Source organism: Schistocerca americana, chromosome 3 (genome assembly GCF_021461395.2).
Source record: "Schistocerca americana isolate TAMUIC-IGC-003095 chromosome 3, iqSchAmer2.1, whole genome shotgun sequence".
NCBI classification, from domain to species: Eukaryota; Metazoa; Arthropoda; class Insecta; order Orthoptera; family Acrididae; genus Schistocerca; species Schistocerca americana.
In genome coordinates this window covers 891618724-891640587 of record NC_060121.1, presented here as the reverse complement: position 1 = coordinate 891640587, position 21864 = coordinate 891618724, and the positions used below count along the sequence as shown (strand labels likewise).

Here is a 21864-nt window from a genome sequence, read left to right as displayed (position 1 = left end):
TATGAAACGTGTGTAATCCGACACACTAGTAGCAACGTAAAAGAGCCACAAACCAGTATCCAGCTCTCAGGAGAAAAGGCCTCAGGAACGTACGCCATGTGACGCCAAATACAATTAAACACGTTGCTCAGTGTATTTATTATTGTGACTGTCAGATCAAGTCCTAAAATGGTTGACGAAGACTGAACGTTAAACTTCATATTTATTTAACAAAACACAGATCCCAGAGCAGACTCTATAAAATGTAGACGTGCAACAGCAAGAAAACGATACGAGGAAAAGAAAAACTTGTTAATATCGAATATTAATTTAGGTCTTAGAAAGTCGTTTCTGAAAATTAGAAGGAAGGTCAGCGTTGGCGGTAATTTTGATGGTTTATTGACAGCAAAATCGATTTTCAATCACATAGTGATCATCTTCAGTGCTGTAGTGTACAAATTAAACTCATAGTCTAGGTGTCAAGTTATTGTCGGTAACCAAAGCTATGAAACGACACAATAACACATTTCAGAAAAGTATTTATCTGCAGTTTAGCGTTATATGGAAAACAAGAGTGGGCAGTAAAGAGTAAAGTAAGAGAAGAAGAGAAAGGGATCTTTGGGTATGCAGAGCAACATAAGAGTTATGAAGATTAGTTCGGGATACTGTATAACTAAGAAAGATTTACTGAATCGAATCGAAGAAAGAGCTTTATGACACAAAAACGAGTGAAAGAATATGTCTGTTGATGCGGCACATCCTGAGACATGAAGAAACTGTTAATGTGGTAATGAGGGCGGCGGAGTGTGGCCGGTAAACATTGTTGCGGGAGACAATGGCGTGAATTAATGTAAGCAGGTTCAGATTGGTGTAAGTTGTAGTAGCTGTGTAGAGGTGAAGAGGTTGCGCAATACAGACGAGCATGGCGAGTAAGCTACATCAAAAGAGTCATCGGACTGAAAACCACATAAGGCAGCAATATGTTGTCTCCATACATGTAATATTATACCATTTGGTTTGCATATTTTATTCGATATGAAATTGTAGTTGACAATGGGTGACCAGATAATTGATCATTTCTTCAGTTAATACTGGATAGCACCACGTTCTAACTTTTCTTCTGCAATTTGAGCTGATGGCAGACAGCGTTCCTGTGAAAGCAATGATAGGAAAATGGGAGTTTAGAATAGAAGATATGCCATGTGCGACCGAGAGGGATGCGTTATTGCTCTAACGGGAACAGAGAGCAGGCAGTGGCTTTATAACGCTGAGGGCGATCTCTCTATGGCGAGGGTGATGAACTGATGCTAGACGCGCTCCTTCCGCTACAAAATCGGCGAAAACAGCCAGGCGCTGTAAGCTGGACGTGGAGAGCGATAGCATCTTGCAAGAGACGGAGGCATCCTGTTGGTAAGGAATGCAGTGGGGTCAGAACGGCAGTTGACCTGTTGCAGATCTTCTCACGAGACACAGCGAGCTACGTTTCGCGTCAAGAAACAGAGAGTTGGAGTAGTCTTAGAACGTCCTAGAACAGTGTTATACACGGAGCATGAGCCGCAGGCAGTTGGCTGCCAGCTTCATGACCCGTGTAGTAAGAGGCTCTGCTTTTGTAACGTGCACGGGTACTTGTTGCAAAGAGCGCACACGAGGCCGCCGCATGTCTTGCTGGAAAAAGGCGTAAGGAGTGTAACCAGGGCTCTCCTACAGGTATCGAAAAGGGCACATCGTGCGGGCAGCGACTTAGAGATTTCACTGACAATAGTATCTGTGAAGGGTCTTACTGTCAAAATTTGCAAAGTGACGATATCGCCACTAGGAGTGAGTTAATTCGTTTCTCTGTAAACAAAGTGACGATTCTTTGCTTCTCTGTGGAGAACGAATACTTGAGTTGGGTTTCTGTTCCTGGCTTTTGAGAAAACAGAAATCTCGACTTGTCCTCTGGTCGTACATTACATTACATTAATACTTGTTCCATAGATCGCGAATATGACATTTCGTAATGATGTGGGACGCCTCGTTTTAGCACAAGTTTTCTTTACATGATATAATCCTTTTTCTGTTACAATTGCTACTTCATATCTAAAATTCATGTATTGACTAGAAGGAGTTGTCCCTCAGAAATTCTTTTAATTTGATTTTAAATGCTGGTTATATGTATAGATCTATATATATATATATATATATATATATATATATATATATATATATATATGTTTTTATGTAATGAATACTTTTCTCTTAATGATGAATTACCCCAAAATATGATGCCATGTGAAAGAAGTGAATGAAAATCGGCATTGTAGTCTAATTTACTGATGTGTTTATCACCAAAATTAGCAATAACCCTAATAGCATATGTAACTGAACCTAAACGTTTCAGCAGATCATTAATGTGTTTCTTCCAACTCAATTTCTCATCAATGCACACACCCAGAAATTTTGAATCTTCTGCCTTGGCTACAGACTTCGGTTCAAAGTCTATATTTATCAATGGTGTTGTGCCGTTTACTGTACAGAACTGTATATACTGTGTTTTCTCGAAACTTAATGAGAGTCCATTTGCAGGAAACCAATTAATAATATTCTAAAAGATGTTTTTTACAATTGCCTCAGCTAATTATTGTTAGTTGGCTGTGAGTACTATACTTGTATCAGCTGTGAATAGAACTAGGTTTGCATCTTCATGAGTACAGAGCGGAAAATCATTAAGATATATTAAGAACAATAAGGGACCCAGGACTGAACCCTGTGGGACACAACTCTTGATACTTCCAGAGTTAGGGGACTCTGCTGATTTTCGCACACCAACTGCACTATTAATTTCAACCTTCTGCTGAAGTAGTTTCCGTTCAAGTAGTTTTCGGACAGTATATTATGTACACTGTGTAGACAGAATTTATAAGTACGCAGCATACATTTTCTGCATGGCAACGAATGGCACTGGGCAGATCGACGCTGCAGTACCAAATCTCCGAGCCCTGTAATCGGTGGTATACGCACCATAGCTCGGTAGACAGTGAAACAATCATGGTCAATGTGTTGAGTTCAATTTATCACTCAGGATGGAGGTCATCTGTTTTACAGACAGAGCTAATCAGTATCAATGAACTTAGTGCGTCGGTTCGATAAAAAGCGGCGCGATTTCGGGGAAAGTCAAATATATTCTCAAACCCTCAAACTTTTTTGCATTTTTCTGATCTTTGAAAGTAAATACCTCTAAGGTATTTAGTTTTATTTATTCTAGTAAGATATATGTTCAACATTACCGCATGACTAAACCAACAACAGCAGAATTTTGGCTGCCGAAAATCCTATAACCGTCGTGGAAAATCTATTGCATGACGAGAAAGTCACTCTGGGGAGTGTATTTACCACAAAGTCGCGATCGGACCATTTTTCTTTGAAGAAATGCGGGATGCTGCTTTTCAAACGGTCAGTGTGACGGATGCGATATGTTACACAGTCGCATCATACATAGCCCGGCTGATAAACACCTGCTGGAGGGTAAGACTTTTATGCAATGTGGCGCTCCACCCCGTACTGCTTCGCGTGTGAAAGGTTTCTTGCCCACGTCGTTTGGTGAGTATCGAGTGCTAGCAGCCACATCCGTCATGCTTGGCGTCTGGCTTCCCGCGTTCCCAGACCTTATTGTGTGGTTGTTCATCTACATCTGCATCTACATGGATACTCTGCAAATCACATTTAAGTGCCTGTCAGAGGGTTCATCGAACCTCCTTCACAACTCTCTATTACTCCAATCTCGTATAGCGAGCGGAAACAATGAGCACCTATATCATTCTATACGAGCTCTAATTTCTCTTATTTTATCGTGGTGATCGTCCCTCCCTATGTAGGTCGTTGTCAACAAAATATATTCGCATTCGGAGGAGAAAGTTGGTGATTGGAATTTCATGTAAAGATTCTGTCGCAACGAAAAACGCCTTTCTTTTAATGATGTCCATCCCAAATCCTGTATCATTTCTGTGACACTCTCTCCCATATTTCGCGATAATGCAAAACGTGCTGCCGTTCTTTGAACTTTTTCGATGTACTCCGTCAGCCCTATCTGGTAAGGATCCCACAACGCGCAGCAATATTCTAAAAGAGGACTGACAAGTGTAGTGTAGACAGTCTCCTTAGTAGGTCTGTCACATTGTCTAAGTGTCCTGGCAATAAAACTCAGCCTTTGGTTAGCCTTCCCCACAACATTTTCTGTGTCCCATCCAATTTAAATTCTTCGAAATTGTAATACCTAGCTATTTAGTTGAATTTACGGCTTTTAGATTAGACTGATTTATCGTGTAACCGAAGTTTAACGAGTTCCTTCCAACACTCATGTGGATGACCTCACACTTTTCGTTATTTAAGGTCAGCTGCTACTTTTCGCAACATTCAGATATCTTTTCTAAATCGTTTTGCAGTTTGTTTTGATCTTCTGATGACATTATTAGTCTATAAACGACAGCGTCATCTGCAAACAACCGAAGACGGATGCTCAGATTGTCTCCCATATCGTTTATGTAGGTAACGAACAGCAAAGGGCCTATAACACTACCTTGGGAAACGCCAGAAATCACTTCTGTTTTACTCGATGACTTTCCGTCAGTTACTAAGAACTGTGACCTCTCTGACAGAAAATCACAAATCCAATCACATAGCATACTCCATAAGCACGCAATTTCACTATAAGCCGCTTGTGTGGTACAGTGTCAAAAGCTTTCCGGAAATCCAGGAATACGGAATCCATCTGAAATCCCTTGTTAATAGCACTCAACACTTCATGTGAATAAAGAGCTAGTTGTGTTTCATAGAAACGACGTTGGTTGTGGGGTCACCTGAAGCCGCAAGTCTGTCGCAATCGTCAGACCCCATTAAGGGTGCCTAAAGACAAAATCCAGCGACAGTTTCTCGCCATCCCATTTATATGATGTACAGTGCTGTTCACATTGTAGGTATTTTTGATGAACGATGGCCAATATGTTGAGCATTTGTTATGAAGAACATGTACTATGCAAAAAATCAGTTATTATGCTAATTATTCCTTTTGCACGAAGTCCCATCTTTTGGTCATTTTGCGCACTTTTTTTATTTCAATAAAAGCCTAGCTCATTTCAAGCACGTGTGACAGTTTTCACTTCTGTAGCTACTTTATTCCATTAAATATCGAATTTCAAATGTTAATGGACTTTTAGGTCACACTGTACATATCGTAATGAAAGACGTTTATAACGCATGTCGAAATTTAACTGTACTTGAAAGTAAATGAAAAAAGATTCATAACATATTTAACACGCTACTGCTGAAACCATCGCAATGTCTCATCCTGTTCACACAGCCTCAATATTCTTCCTGAGAAACGCTTGGTACAGTAGTTAAATATGCACTTGTGCCATTGTTGTGTTCCAGTACTACACGCTACTGGAGGACTGCTGCCCAGACGAGGACATGGCTGTGGAGAAGCGCGGCCTGGAACTGGAGCTGGAACTCAAGGAGCGGCCGCCTCCGGCCACCCCTGCCGCCATAGTGCCAGCTGACCAGCACGTGGCCTCCACGTGAGTACCACGTGCCTAGCCAGCTACATTATCTCTTGGTTGTTTGGTTAATGCCAAGCTTTTGTAGCAGCATTACAATCTGTTCAAAAGTATCCAGATAACCATATGTGATGTGGAACTGACTATTATATGTAAAGAGAGGCGTACCGTGGAGTTTAAAAGGAGACGGCGAATGCTCTGCTGGCAATAGCGAAGTAGTAACAGCATAATTGGTCGATCAGGAGAGGTTAGTGACTTAGAACGTGGTCTAGACATTGGCTATAACCTCAACAACGAACATTTCCATCAGGGACTTATCAACCCTTCTACAGCTGCCAAAGCCCATTGTTGGCGATGTCCTTGTGAAGTGGAAACCTGAAATAACAAGGAAAGCTAAATCAAGACGGAGCAAAAATTTTCCCATTCCACCATGGCAGGCTTCACCGGTTTAAAAGTGTTTAAGAACAAAAACAAACTCGGATGAGAAATTATTTAATGTCAATGACGCGTTTCACCCTTTTACGGCGTCATGAGATTGTGTAAAAGTAGCTGGATATATGACACAAAATAGAGACCAATATCCGATTACCTTGGTGCCTATTTCACATTATATGTGGTTTTATGACTGATGGGTCAGGTATCCAGCTACATTTACACAATCCGATGATGCCGCAAAAGGGTGAAACGCGTCATTGACACTAAATAATTTCGTATTCGGGGCTGTTTTTGTTCTGAAATATGGCCAGGCAGGCCTCATATACTGACAGAGAGCGAATGAGTAGCATTGTGCAGGGCAGTTGTAAAAAACTCGCATAAAATCTGTGGACACAGTTACTCTTGAGCTCTAGAGCGCTCTCAGTAGCGAGCTTGCACAGTGACTGTGGGTCTGGGCTGTAGAGTGAATGGAGTACAATGGTCGATGAGCTCCTCGTAAGCGACAAATATCTGTAGTCAGTGCGAAGCGATGCTTGAATTGGTGTGGGAGCGACAGCATTGCACATTGGAGACTGTAAACGAGTGATTTGGAGGTATGAGTCACACAGTGCTCTGTGGCAATGGGAATAAAGGGTTTTGGGTTTGTCGAAAGCCTGGAAAACTTTACCTGTCATCATTCCAATTCGGTTTTACAGAGAGTACTCTACTGCATTGGCTCCTTACTTAGCTTGCATTTATCGCCAATCTCTTGCCCAACGTAAAGTCCCGAGCGACTGGAAAAAGCGCAGGTGTCGCCTGTCTATAAGAAGGGTAGAAGGACGGATCCTCAAACTTACAGACCAATATCCTTAACATCGGTTTGTTGCAGGATTCTCGAACATATGCAGAGCCACATGAAGTGGGACAAGCATGTATTGGCAGTTGTGGGGAAGGCGGATAGTCGTCTTCGGTTCATTGGCAGAATTTTGGGAAGATGTGGTTCATCTGTAAAGGAGACCGCTTATAATACACTAATACGACCTACTCTTGAGTACTGCTCGAGCGTTTGGGATCCCTATCAGGTCGTATTGAGGGAGGACATAGAAGCAATTCAGAGGCGGGCAGCTAGATTTGTTACTGGTAGGTTTGATCATCACGCGCGTGTTACGGAAATGCTTCAGGAACTCGGGTGGGAATCTCTGGAGGAAAGGAAGCGTTCTTTTCGTGAATCGCTACTGAGGAAATTTAGAGAACCAGCATTTGAGGCTGACTGCAGTACAATTTTACTGCCGCCAACTTGTATTTCGCGGAAGGACCACAAAGATAAGATGAGATTCGGGCTCGTACAGAGGCATATAGGCAGTCATTTTTCCCTCGTTCTGTTTGGGGGTGGAACAAGGACAGACGATGCTAGTTGCGGTACGAGGTACCCTCCGCCACGCACCGTATGGTGGGTTGCGGAATATGTATGTAGATGTAGATGTAGATGTTTAGCGCCGGTAGTGAAGTTCGGAGCTGGCGGTGTTACGGTGTGGAGGTGTTTCCTGTGATTTAGTGGGCGGTCCCATTATTGCACTTATGAAAACGCAAAATGGAGAAGGATATGAACAGATTTTAAAGCATTGAGTTCTGCATACAGTGGAGGAAAATTTCAAAGACGATGACATTGTATCAAGTGACTGTACACCATCTCATAGAGCAGAATCAGCGAGGCAATGGTTTGTGATCAATGTTGTTGTTGTTGTCGTCAGTCCTGAGACTGGTTTGTTGCAGCTCTCCACGCTACTCTATCCTGTGCAAGCTTCTTCATCTCCCAGTACTTATTGCAACCTACATCCTTCTGAATCTGCTTAGTGTATTCAACTCTTGGTCTCCCTCTACGATTTTTACCCTCCACGCTGCCCTCCAATGCTAAATTTGTGATTCCTTGATGCCTCAGAACATGTCCTACCAACCGGTCCCTTCTTCTTGTCAAGTTGTGCCACGAACTCCTCTTCTCCCCAATTCTATTCAATACCTCCTCATTAGTTATATGCTCTACCCATCTAATCTTCAGCATTCTTCTATAGCACCACGTTTCGAAAGCTTTTATTGTCTTCTTGTCCAAACTATTTATCGTCCATGTTTCACTTCCATACATGGCTACACTCCATACAAATACTTTCAGAAACAACTTCCTGGCACTTAAATCTATACTCGATGTTAACAAATTTCTCTTCTTCAGAAACGCTTTCCTTGCCTTGCCAGTCTACATTTTATCCTCTCTACTTCGACCATCATTAGTTATTTTGCTCCCCAAAAAGCAAAACTCCATTACTACTTTAAGTGTCTCATTTCCTAATCTAATTCCCTCAGCATCACCTGACTTAATTCGACTACATTCCATGATCCTCGTTTTGCTTTTGTTGATGTTCATCTTATATCCTCGTTTCAAGACACTGTCCATTCCGTTCAACTGCTCTTCCAAGTCCTTTGCTGTCTCTGACAGAATTACAATGTCATCGGCGAACCTGAAAGTTTTTATTTCCTTTTGTTTCCTTTACTACTTGCTCAATATACAGATTGAATAACATCGGGGAGAGGCCCCAACCATGTGTCACTCCCTTCCCAACCGCTGCTTCCCTTTCATGCCCATCGACTCTTATAACTGCCATCTGGTTTCTGTACAAATTGTAAATAGCCTTTCGCTCCCTGTATTTTACCCCTGCCACCTTTAGAATTTGAAAGAGAGTATTCCAGTCAACATTGTCAAAGGCTTTCTCTAAGTCTACAAATGCTAGAAATGTAGGTTTGACTTTCCTTAATCTATTTTCTGAGATAAGTCGTAGGGTCAGTATTGCCTCACGTGTTCCAACATTTCTGCGGAATCCAAACTGATCTTCGCCGAGGTCGGCTTCTACCAGTTTTTCCATTCGTCTGTAAAGAATTCGTGTTAGTATTTTGCAGTTGTGACTTATTGAACTGATAGTTCGGTAATTTTCACATCTGTCAACACCTGCTGTCTTTGGGGTTGGAATTATTATATTCTTCTTGAAGTCTGAGGGTATTTCGCCTGTCTCATACATCTTGCTCACCAGATGGTAGAGTTTTGTCAGGACTGGCTCTCCCAAGGCCGTCAGTAGTTCCAATGGAATGTTGTCTACTCCAGGGGCCTTGTTTCGTCTCAGGTCTCTCAGTGTTCTGTCATACTCTTCACGCTGTATCGTATCTCCCATTTCATCTTCATCTACATCCTTTTCATTTCCATAATATTGTCCTCAAGTGGATCGCCCTTGTATAGATCCTCTATATACTCCTTCCACCTTTCCGCTTTCCCTTCTTTGCTTAGAACTGGGTTTTCATCTGAGCTCTTGATATTCATACAAGTGGTTCTCTTCTCTCCAAAGGTCTCTTTAATTTTCCTGTAGGGAGTATCTATCTTACCCTAGTCAGATAAGCCTCTACATCCTTACATTTGTCCTCCAGCCATCCCTGCTTAGCCATTTTGCACTTCCTGTCGATCTCATTTTTGAGACGTTTGTATTCCTTTTTGCCTGCTTCATTTACTGCGTTTTTATATTTTCTCCTTTCATCAATTAAGTTCAATATTTCTTCTGTTACCCAAGGATTTCTACTAGCCCTCGTCTTTTAACCTACTTGATTCTCTGCCGCCTTCACTACTTCATCCGTCAGAGCTACCCATTCTTCTTCTACTGTATTTCTTTCCTCCATTCCTGTCAATTGTTCCCTTATGCTCTCCCTGAAACTCTGTACAACCTCTGGTTTAGTCAGTTTATCCAGGTCCCATCTCCTTAAATTCCCACCTTTTTGCAGTTTCTTCAGTTTTAATCTACAGTTCATTACCAATAGATTTTGGTCAGAGTCCACATCTGCCCCTGGGAATGCCTTACAATTTAAAACCTGGTTCCTAAATCTCTGTCTTACCATTATATAATCTATCTGATACCTTCTAGTATCTCCAGGATTCTTCCATGTATACAACCTTCTTTAATGATTCTTGAACCAAGTGTTAGCTATGATTAAGTTATGCTCTGTGCAAAATTCCACCAGACGGCTTCCTCTTTCATGTCTCTCTCCCAATCCATATTCACCCACTATGTTTCCTTCTCTCCCTTTTCCTACTCACGAATTCCAGTCACCCATGACTATTAAATTTTGGTCTCCTTTCACTACCTGAGTAATTTCTTTTATCTCATCATACATTTCATCAATTTCTTCATCATCTGCAGAGCTAGTTGGCATATAAACTTGTACTACTGTAGCAGGCGTGGGCTTCGTTTCTATCTTGCCCACAATAATGCGTTCGCTATGCTGTTCGTAGTAGCTTACCCGCAATCCTATTTCTTTATTCATTATTAAACCTACTCCTGCATTACCCCTATTTGATTTTGTATTTATAACCCTGTATTCACCTGACCAAAAGTCTTGATCCTTCTGCCACCGAACTTCAGTAATTCCCACTATATCTAACTTCAACCTATCCATTTCCCTTTTTAAGTTTTCTAACCTACCTGCCCGGTTAAGGGATCTGACAGCACGCTCCGATCCGTAGAACGCCAGTTTTCTTTCTCCTGATAATGACGTCCTCTTGAGTAGTCCCCGCCCGGAGATCAGAATGGGGGACTGTTTTACCTCCGGAATATTTTATCCAAGAGGACGCCATCATCATTTAACCATACAGTGAAGCTGCATGCCCTCGGGAAAAATTACGGCTGTAGTTTCCCCTTGCTTTCAGCTGTTCGCAGTACCAGCACAGCAAGGCCGTTTTGGTTAGTGTTGCAAGGCCAGATCAGTCAATCATCCAGACTGTTGCCCCTGCAACTATTGAAAAGGCTGCTGCCCCTCTTCAGGAACCACACGTTTGTCTGGCCTCTCAACCCCTCCGTTGTGGTTCCACCTACGGTACGGCCATCTGTATACCTGAGGCACGCAAGCCTCCCCACCAATGGCAAGGTCCATGGTTCATGGGGGGAGATTGTGATCAATAGCATTCCTGAAATGGACTCGCCTGCCCAGAGTCCCGACATGAAGGCAACGGAACTCCTCTGGAGTGACTTACGGAGCCCACCTTCTCAGGTTTCTGCTCGTGGAGAAGAATGGTCTGCCATTTCTTCATAAGCAATCAGACAACTCGTTTGAAGTGTCCTGAGCAGAGTTCAAGAGGCCACTAATATCGATAGTATGGCTAATAATAATATTGACAATAATAATGACACTGATAGCAATTATGATAGTGGCACATATACAGGGTGACAATTATTGTACTATACGAAAGAATTGTAAATTAGTTACAAAATACGGTGTGGACACACTTTATTCAACATGAAAACGTCACTACAGATATTCGGATTTAGGTTATCACATGTTCGTTATGCCTGCCGTCATTGGCGATGATGTGGCGCAGACGAATAGCGCAATTCTTCATGACCCGCTGAGGTGTCAGAACATCGATGCTGTCGATGACCTCCTGAACGGCTGTTTTCAGCTCAGCAACGGCTTTGTGGTCATTTCTGTGCACCTTGTGTTTAATGTAGCCCCACAAGAGGAGTCGCATGTGTTGAGATCCAGAGTATGTGGTGGCCAATCAAGGGCCATGCCAGTGGCCTCTAGGTACCCCCGAGTCAGAATACGGTCCCCAAAGTGCTCCTCCAGGATACCAAACACTCTCCTGCTTCGACGGTGTCAAGCTCCGTCTTGCACAAAACACACCCTGTTGAAATCAGAGTGACTTTGAATAATGGGGATGAAATCATCTTCCAGAACCATCATGTACCGTTCGGTACACTGCACCGATTATTCCGTGACTGGACACTGCATACCACGCAGTGACTAGTTGAGGGTGAAGAGACTTGTCGATCGCGGATTCTCAGTCCCCCAAATGCTCCAGTTTTGCTTATTGAAGCCCTACAAATGAAAGTGGGCTTCGTCACTAAACCAAACCATATGCCATCACGCCCCACGGCCAACGGTAGAGTGTGAACGTCCTAATGCGCACCGTTTAGAAGTTATTTCATTCAATTCAATAATTGTCACCATGTAAAAAGAATTTATATATGTAGAAAATAGATGTTTCCTGGTACAGCAATTTCTGGGGGAAGGAAATTTAATGAGACTGCACCAGCTAAGAATACTGGAAAACGAGGAAGATATGGTTGGAGAGAAGGATGTACAAGGATAACGATTGCGTACAGGTACAATGGTAATCATTATTGTTGCTTTAGCAGATATGCAATTAAATGTCTTCTGAAGCTGGAGATGTTATTCGATTCTCTAATATATTGTGGAAGATTATTGCAGAGTCGGTTTCCAACTACGGAGAAAGACTTCGAGAAAGCTACAAAATACTGATTGGAATGATTACTTTATTAACTGCCTTTTGACCCGTGTCTACATATGTGAAATGTCATACTACTCCTCTCAAGTTGAATATTTGATAAACCTGCGCAAGGATCAGAAAACCGTACATATAAGAATTTGACCCGGACATATTCAGTTTAAGGGCTAGAAGGTCTGGTATTTAGCATGTATTATTATCCTAACTATTAGTAATAACGCATCTGACTTACAAGAAATGAATTTGATACTTTTTAGTAATGCATCTGATTGTGACGTTATGCGTATGTACACGAGCGATTCGGCAGCCCAGTATTGGTACGAGGTGAGACGAAATTGTGGTATGGCTGAACGCTAGTGGGCTTAGGACTAAGGGCGAGTCCAGGTACAAAGACGAACAGCTCTGCTTGAAATGGGTAAATCCCAAAGCTTGGAATTTGTAACGCTGTTGCTCGCATGGACTGTGTGCAAGACAGGAACCAAATGTCACACAAGCTGAAAGACGGTTTCTTACAGCTGTTTGAGAATCTATAAGATTTTACAGTCAAGTATTAAAGCAAATCTGGATGAAATTGTGATCTCAGAAAAAATGAGGCACATCAAATGACGCAACAATATTTTCAGTATATTTAAAACTTCAGAAGTTAATATTTCACTGTGAATAAATCTGGTGGCTCTGGAAGACTGCTCTATTCAAGACCTCAGCACGAGCTTGAATCGAAACCTTTTGGTTGGTCGATAGCATCATCTAGAACACAATTCAGTTCACCAGAACATCCAGATACTACTACTGACCATGATTCAGTAGAAACGGAGACAGTTTCTGATCTTTGCCTGTCGGAACTTACTGTAAGCCTTCACCGAAGTTTAGACTCCCAATGGTAGTAGTTTGAAACAAAAGCATCTCATCCTGACAACAAAAATTTTGTATGTACTTGTATGTGATCGCCTCACCATAATCCTGATCAGAGAGACCAGGTAGTGGCCGAAAAATCATGTAGTCTAACACTAACAAAGCTGTGAGGACGGGTCGTAAGTCGTGCTTGGGTAGCTCAGTTGGTAGAGGACTTGCCCGCGAAAGACAAAGGTCCCGAGTTCGAGTCTCGGTCCGGCACACAGTTTTAATCTTCCAGGAAGTTTCATATCAGAGCACACTCCACTGCAGAGTGAAAATCTCATTCTGGAAATATCCCGCAGGCTGTGGCTAAGCCATGTCTCCACAAAGGTTTTTGCGTAAAATGTTCTTGTCACCAGACGCCCTCACAGGCCAGTTCCTTCTGCACCAGTGTTGATCCCTAGCCCTACTGTCCGTTCACACAAGAAACATGGAAATTTGGTAAAGCCACCTTGCTGACCAAGGAGCATGCATATTACTTTTAGATCGCCACACACCATCCAACACTGAGCAGAAAAGCCTATTTTATTTAGAACTATTTCTAGGTTTCCATAGCTTTCTTTCATATGTACAGAATGTCCATCAGCTATAGATGCATACATGTATCCATTTTGTAATAAAACAGACTTTAAAGTAGTTTTGGATGAATCAATAAACAGCCTCCAGCCTTCCTTTTTGTATTCAATACCAAACTCATTCATCAGGCTGGGAATGTCTGAGCAGCACACTAAATCACCTTCTTGTTGAAAAAATTTGGAAAATTGCTGTTCGCTCTTTCTGTACATATATATGCTGGTTCCAACTGCCAATAAGTTCTTTTCTTTTAATCTAGAGCCAAGCAATTCAACTTTTTCTTTCGTTAAGCCCAGATCCCTAACCAAATCGTTAAGCTCGGTCTGAGTAAACAATCTGGGCTCTAAACTTCCTGTATTACAATGGAATTCATCATCATCAGGTTCATCTAAATCACATTGCACATCGGAAAATACTTGTATTGGAATAGAATTTAAATCATCTGGTGGTTCAGGAACCGGCAGATCTACACCATGCCCTAGTGGTCGGATGGCGGATGGAAGGGTGGGGTAGCTTATTACCTTCTTTTTTTCGAATTATGACCAGTAATATCAGCACTGCAAACGTAGCAATCATCGGAATGATTTCTTGGCTCCCTCCATATGATAGGAACAGCAAATCAAAAAAATCAAAAAGCATTTTTCTCCTTTTTAGACCATTTTCTCAGATATTCACCAGAAACCTAACGAACCTTATGCGGCGCCCAGGATTTATCTGTTTAAATCCAAAGTATGATAGCTAAACCTTTTTCACAAAGTCTATAATGTTTCTTTGGTCTTTTTTAATCACAAATTCACCACAAATACAACAAAAGCTGTCAGCAGAGTTTTTACAACCAAGATTAGACATTGTACTGAGCACGTGTACAGATAACGGGAAAATGAGGTTAGGTTGACAGTAAACAAAACACAATCTGTTAACACAAAAATAGAATCGACCTTTTTTTTGTCAGCAAATGTTTTTCAGCAGTGCTACCAACGTCATCTACATTCATTACACTTCCTTTTTAAATGATTTCAACTGGATAAAAGGTGTTAAATTCTTTAAGAAATCGCTTAATATAATAAATTTAACTGTAAAATGTTTAGAAATGGTGGGTGATACAGTTTTTTAAGTATCATATTTGGATTTCCCACCCTAAAAAAAAATAAGAATAACGTATTTTCTGCAAAAACGTTTTCCATCATTGGCCTGTATGATTAATGTAGGATATTGAAAGTTTGGGAGTATATTTATGTAGTTAACACATTTCAGTGATTAACACTGCTAGAGCACAGGTTAATGTAACCACAAGACAAACAAGTGCAAATGTGAAATTCTGGTACACTAATAATCGTTTAAACTGCCAGAAAGTTCAATGCAAGCATGCAAACGTGCATGTATTGTGTTGCCCAGGTACCGGATGTCAGTTCATGGGACGGAATTCCATGCCTGTTGCATTTGGCCGTACAATAGAGGGACGGTTAATGCCGTTTGTAAATGATGCTACAGTTGTCGTCCGATGAAGTGCCATATTTGCAGTATTGGAGGCAGATCCGGTGATCGAGCAGGCCAAGGCAACATGTCGACGCTCTATAGAGCACGTTGGTATGTTGACGAGCGTTATCCTGTTGGAAAACACACCCTGGAATGTTGTTCATGAATGGCAGGCAACAGATCGAATCATCAGACTGAGGTATCAATTTGAAGTCAGACTGCGTGTGATAACCACGAGAGGAGGAGGAGGAGGATATTGGTGTTTAACGTCCCGTCGACAACGAGGTCATTAGAGACGGAGCACAAGCTCGGATTAGGGAAGGATGGGAAAGGAAGTCGGCCGTGCCCTTTCAAAGGAACCATCCCGGCATTTGCCTGGAGTGATCTAGGGAAATCACGGAAAACCTAAATCAGGATGGCCGGACGCGGGATTGAACCGTCGTCCTCCCGAATGCGAGTCCAGTGTGCTAACCACTGCGCCACCTCGCTCGGTCTTAACCACGAGAGTGCTAATGCTGTCACACATAAACACAACATAGACCATAGCTCCAGGAGTGGCTACAGTGTGTCTAGCACGCAGACAGGTTAGTTGCATGCGCTCGACTGGCGTCCTTCCATCCCTGGCAACGAGGCACAACCAGCTTTCATCAGAAAACACGTCCGCCCCGGTAGCTGAGTGGTCAGCGTGACAGACTGTCAATCCTAAGGGCCCGGGTTCGATTCCCGGCTGGGTCGGAGATTTTCTCCGCTCAGGGACTGGGTGTTGTGTTGTCCTAATCATCATCATTTCATCCCCATCGACGCGCAGGTCGCCGAAGTGGCGTCAAATCGAAAGACCTGCACCAGGCGAACGGTCTACACGACGGGAGGCCCTAGCCACACGACATTTCCATTTCCATCAGAAAACACATGAGGCCTCCATCCTGCACTTCAATAAGCTGTTGCTTGACAACACTGAAGTTACAAATGGCGGGTGTTTGGGGTCAGTGGAATGCACGCTACAGGGCGTCTGGCTCGGAACTGTCCTTGAAGTGACCGATTTGTAACGGTTTGTTGTGTCACTGTGAGCTAACTGCTGCTCAAAATGCGCCGGAGCCATACGCTGAACACGATGGTCTTCCCTCTCGGTAATGCCACCTGGCCGTGCTGAGGCCAGTCTTCTTACGTCTACCACTGCCAGCAGTTATCTACAGTGGCTAAATCCCTACCAAGTACTTCTGCAGTAGCAGAAAAGGAACATCCACTTACACGATCTCCTTGAAACTCATTGTGGTGTTGCTGTTTCGTCAGCTTAAAGGATTTCTTGACTAAAATCAGCTCACCACTAACGCTCACGACTATTACAGCGCGTATTTAAAACTAATCTGATTTGCATTTTCCGCGAAATTTTAATCGACGTCACCTTTCAGTTGTAGAAACACGCCTACTAACTTTCATTTTTGTCGCACAATTTCTTCTTGGTGTTGCGATTTGTTCTGTCAGTTTGTGTGTCGGACCGGTCTCGATCACAGAATCTTCACTTATGCAAGCAATTGCTGTTATCGGCGGAAGTTCTTATGTATACTTTGCTACAGGTGGAAGAAACAATACTACGAAGAAATGGTTTAGTTACAGTTTAACTTATCGTTTCCATAATGAATCTTCGATTCTCAAATGGAATGTGTGCTCTTTACAAACAGCAAACAGTTTTAGTTCTGCCAGTATGTCTTCCGTTTTCAAACTCCCCACAATCTCTCCAACATGCTACGCTGGACTAGCAAACCTGGAAGAAAGTTACATTACGGATATGCTGCTCGAAAACACCCATAGACACAGGTTAAGTCATCATATCTGCGTTATCTTTTCTTCATCATAAAGATGTGCAGGAACAAACAAAGTAACTGGTCTCCTCTCCTCTTTGCCTTGTTCTCGACCCATTTTTTAAAGATCTTAGTAACTGGTGTACGGTTTCATATCTACAAAATTTCTCTCTAGATGTGTGCACAAATATGAAATACTTTCAGTTTAAAACATTTTATGTGCGCCATACTACTGGCTACGTTTTACCCGATAGTAAAGACTGCTCTTCAACTTTATAAAAGAATGAAATATTCAAAATCACTCGTAATTGTGGGGCAATGTCTACCTGCTTGAAGGAACACCATATAATATGGAGGATTAGGAATGAGACTGTACTTTTCCGGAGCACCTGCTTAAAAATGCCACAGTTACAAGTTGGACCATGAAGTCTTATGTAAAAATGAGGATTATGAAGTACCTTGGTGTGATGGAAATTAACGAACATATGTCCACTTGCTCAAGCTTAGTATTGAATGATCAGACAGTTCCTTTATTCGCCATTTCTGACAGACGTTTCACTTATATGTCACGTAGTTCATTATTTAATGTATCACATATTTTATCTAATTCAAATAGCCTTCCATCGCGTTTTTACTGAAGTAATTTCTCTAGTTTTAGTCCTTAATCAAATGTTAACAGTTGTCATATTTGGAAACCAACATAGATACTCTGTGATCAACTAGTTGAATATCTTTGATCTCTCAAAAATTTCAAAGCCACATATATTTACCTTTGGGCCTGACGATGGCGTGAAAGCCCAAATTCGGTTTGTAAAATAATTATGTTGTACAAGTGTCGCCCAGAAAGTAATGTACCGCATTTTTTCTTCAACAGTTATTTACTGAACATAATGAGAATTACACACACGGAAGAATGGTGTTTTATCTACACACCATGTTTTTTCACGTAATCTCCATCCTGTTATGTGGCCTTTCTCCAGCGCGAAACAAGGGCGTGTATGCCCTGTCGGTACCAATCCTTGTCCTGGTGGAGCAGCCAGTGCTTCGCAGTGTGAATCGCCTGCTCATCGTCCTCAAAATGTCTTCCACGAATGGCATTCATTAATGGCCCAAACAAACCGAAGTCCGAGGGGACTAGGTCAGTTGTGACAGCCGTGGATGGTCTCCCTGACCGCTGCAAATCGTGGAGCTCCGCTAAACCGCCTTCTGATGACCACGCACTCCGTCCCCGGCGACTAACTGCACTTCTATCGACAGCAGATGCTCCATACAGTGGCGGATTTAAAAATTTTGCACCCCTAGGCACACCATATTATATACGCCCCCCCCCTCCAAGAAAAGGTGTTTTAAATAATAACTATTTCCCGATAAGTTCACAGTTGCCGTTTTGGGTGGGAGCGCTGTTAGCTGTTTCCGTAATCTGCTATTCGTTGTTCTGAAGGACGCGTCAGCGGTCTAGTTGCGCTCAATCAAAATGTAATAATGTTCCTGAACTGTACTTGGTGTACGGCAGAGGATAAAACAAACTTAAAACTGCATTGTGTTAACACATTCTTCTGTCGAAAGACAACAGAAACGAACACAACTTTTCTTTTATGGCCTAGAAATTCAGCAGAGCGTGTTGGAGACAATGGATTTTTGTTATAGGTGCACTTTTAATACGTTCATTTACACGAAACCGTTGAAAATGAAAATAAAAAAGTTGTGTTATGATCTAAAAATTGAAGTGAACGTGTCATACATTAGAAATTAATATGTACTTTTGCAGAGATGCGTTCAAAATTAAAATTAAACTGTCGTTTTACAATCTAATAACTTGAATGTGTAGCAGAAAAAAACACGTTCGATATTAATACGTGACTCTATAGGAAAGCGTAAGAAATGAAAATGAAATAGAGATTTCGGTGCACGAATTAATAACTAAATACAGACGAACAAACACAGAACTGGATTTGCAATTACACAATTTTACAGACTAGTGCGGAAAAACCAAATTTGTTTTATAATCTAATCGTTAACGTTTAAAGCATTAGGCTATGTGTAGCTAGATGCTGCATAATAAGTGTACACAATACCTTTAATCCACGTAAAGGCTGAAGAGTTCTGTACTACAGCTACTGCTCTCACCATAGCTCTTTCTGACGGTATTAGCAAAAATTTTACGTATTTATCGACAGAACTGAACTGCTTTATTTATGAACACTTTTGCATCTAAGCGTACTGTCCGATAACGTATATTTCCGCGCTAACTATACGTTTCAGCAGACGCCAGGAATACGCATCAGTTGTAATATACTAGAGTACCAGTATTACTTGACTGTACAGCGCCGAGCGGCCTGCGTCGTTCGGATCTCAGCATAAACGAGGTTTAGTTCCGCTTTCTGCCATCGGCAATTGTAAAATAAACGGGTAATACGTAGTTTGTAAATCCAATGAATGAGCTCTAAGTTATAATAAAAATCACATTATAATCTTAAATTTTTAAAACTAATATGAATAAATAAACAAACTCACCAATCAGCAAAGTTTGCGTATGGCTTTGATGACAGAAAACACGTTGATCATATCTTCGTAGTTCAGACAGTTATCAGTTAGGAGGTCGGCTTCGATGTAAAGCATGGACAAGGCGTTCAATCTCTCCTCGGACAACGTAGAACGTAGGTACGATTTCAGTCTTGTAAGAGCCCAAAACGAGCGTTCTACTGAACAATTTCTAAGTGCCATACATAGAAATACTCTAAAAGCCATGCCAACATTCGGAAACACGGACTGTAACCTCTCTTTTTGTAAAAATTTATTCATTTTGACTGGTATATCACTAATATCAGAAGATTTCAAAAGTTCCGCGAAATGTACACATTCGCTAGGGAAGGAAGGCTCTAAATCTGTGTCATATGATGCTTGGAGTTTTGCTGCACGTTCAACTATATCGTCAGGTGAACTTTCCTTAAGGTTAGTGAAAACTGTGAAGGAGACCAACAGTGTTCTACAGCTTTCCTTCCTCCTCAATAATTCGACGTACAAGTTGTCGAGTACTGGGAGAAATGTTTCGACTTTAAATTTTTCCCTTCCAGTCAGAAAAATTTCTTCAGGGTCCACTTCTTCATCATCATGAAGTTTGAGTTTTCGTGATCTTTTATAGGTGCATTCATAGTCTATTTCAGTCACAATCTCCATGGTTTTATTTTCATAATAGTCGAACATGCCACGAATAGATCCAATAAATCCTACGAGTGATTCATATAATTCATGCACTATTTTAGTATCAATATTTACATTTGCAATTTCAGATTTACACTTTTAAATCTCTGGAGTATGTCATCCCAGACTGTCCTCATGAATACTGTTTCTAGTATGCCGAGTTGATTCAGTAAAACTGAAGCCTCATTTCGCACAAGTGGTTTTTCAAATGTATTATTGGCAGTATGTGTGAGGGCATTGATAATGCCCTCCCAGTTTTCGTATAGACTTACACACGCTTCCTCTCTTGTTGACCAACATGTTTTTGATAAAGTTTTTACCGTTTTCCTTCCTGGACTCATGAAAGAAAGAAGTTGATCCCAGCGCTGGGTAGAGGCAGAGGGAAAATTATAAAGGTTTTGCACTACATTGAAAAATGAACATGCTTCTCGACAATAGCTTGCAGCACTAGAGCCGACTAAATTCAAAGAATGTGTTGGACAAGGCACATAATTCGCTTTCGGATTTCGTTCTTAATGCGTGCCTGCAAACCAGTGTAGGTTCCTGCCATATTGCTTGCGTTGTCAAATTGTTCAAATGGCTCTTAGCACTATGGGACTTAATGTCTGAGTTCACCAGTCCCCTAGACTTAGAACTACGTAAACCTAACTAACCTAAGGACATCACACACATCCATGGCCGAGGCAGGATTCGAACCTGCGACCGTAGCAGCAGCGCGGTTCCGGACTCAAGCGCCTAGAAACGCTCTTCCACAGCGGCCTGCGCATGCGTTGTCATATGACTTGCCTCTACAATCAGTAATATCGATGGAATTTGTAGACAGGACTTTTAGTACGACCTCAGCTAAGTTTTCGGACTTGTGTCCCGGGTTTGGTAAAAAAGAGAAGGAAACGTTCAACACGTTCACCAGTCTCGTTCATATATCTTAATATGAAAGTAATTGATCAGTATGTGAAATGTCTGCAGTAGAATTTACTATTATAGACAAATAATTGGCCTGTTTTATTTCACTTACGATAATTCTTTTTATTCGTTCAGAAAGAAGCCCTATTATTTCATCACAGATTGTTGAAGAAAGATAACTTCTCTGTCCCTGCCCTGCATTTCCACATCGTTCAATGTGCTCTGCGAGAAAAAGATCAAACTCGGCTATAAGTTCAAGAGACATCATAAATTGACCATTATGTAATGAATGGAATCTTTCGAGGTGTCCATGCAGGGGAAATCCACGACTTGTTAGCTTCCTCACAACTGCAAATACCCTTTTCAACACACTGCTCCAGTACAGTTTTTCTGTCTCAGCATATGACTTAAAATGGTTACTTATTTGAAACTTTCTGGCAGATTAAAACTGTGTGCCGGACCGAGACTCGAACTCGGGACCTTTGCCTTTGGCGGGCAAGTGCTCTACCAGACTTTGAATCATTAGAAGACCACGCAAAAGCACTACAGTTCTTCAGACAATACCAGATTCCCTTTTTTACTCACCAAGCTTTCGAAAAAAAAGAATTGAAAGTAGTAATTAAAAAACTGCCAGCACAAATAACCGAAGACGAACTGACATATGCACTACAAGAAAAAGGCTTCACCCAAGCAAAGGTATATCAGCACAGAAAACGAGATGAAAAACCAAACAATCTCATCCCACATACGCAGTAACACT

General features: G+C 41.7%; 1 protein-coding gene across 2 annotated transcripts in view; it reads left to right on the top strand.

Moving 5' to 3' along the window:
- The window catches only part of LOC124605356 (proton-coupled amino acid transporter-like protein pathetic), a 431929-nt gene that overhangs the window by 290829 nt on the left and 119236 nt on the right, over positions 1 to 21864 (top strand). For both annotated transcript variants that reach the window (XM_047136981.1, XM_047136982.1), the window contains exon 2: positions 5386 to 5531. In XM_047136981.1, coding sequence (XP_046992937.1) covers positions 5386 to 5531 — 146 coding nt within the window. The remainder of the gene's footprint in view (positions 1 to 5385; positions 5532 to 21864) is intronic.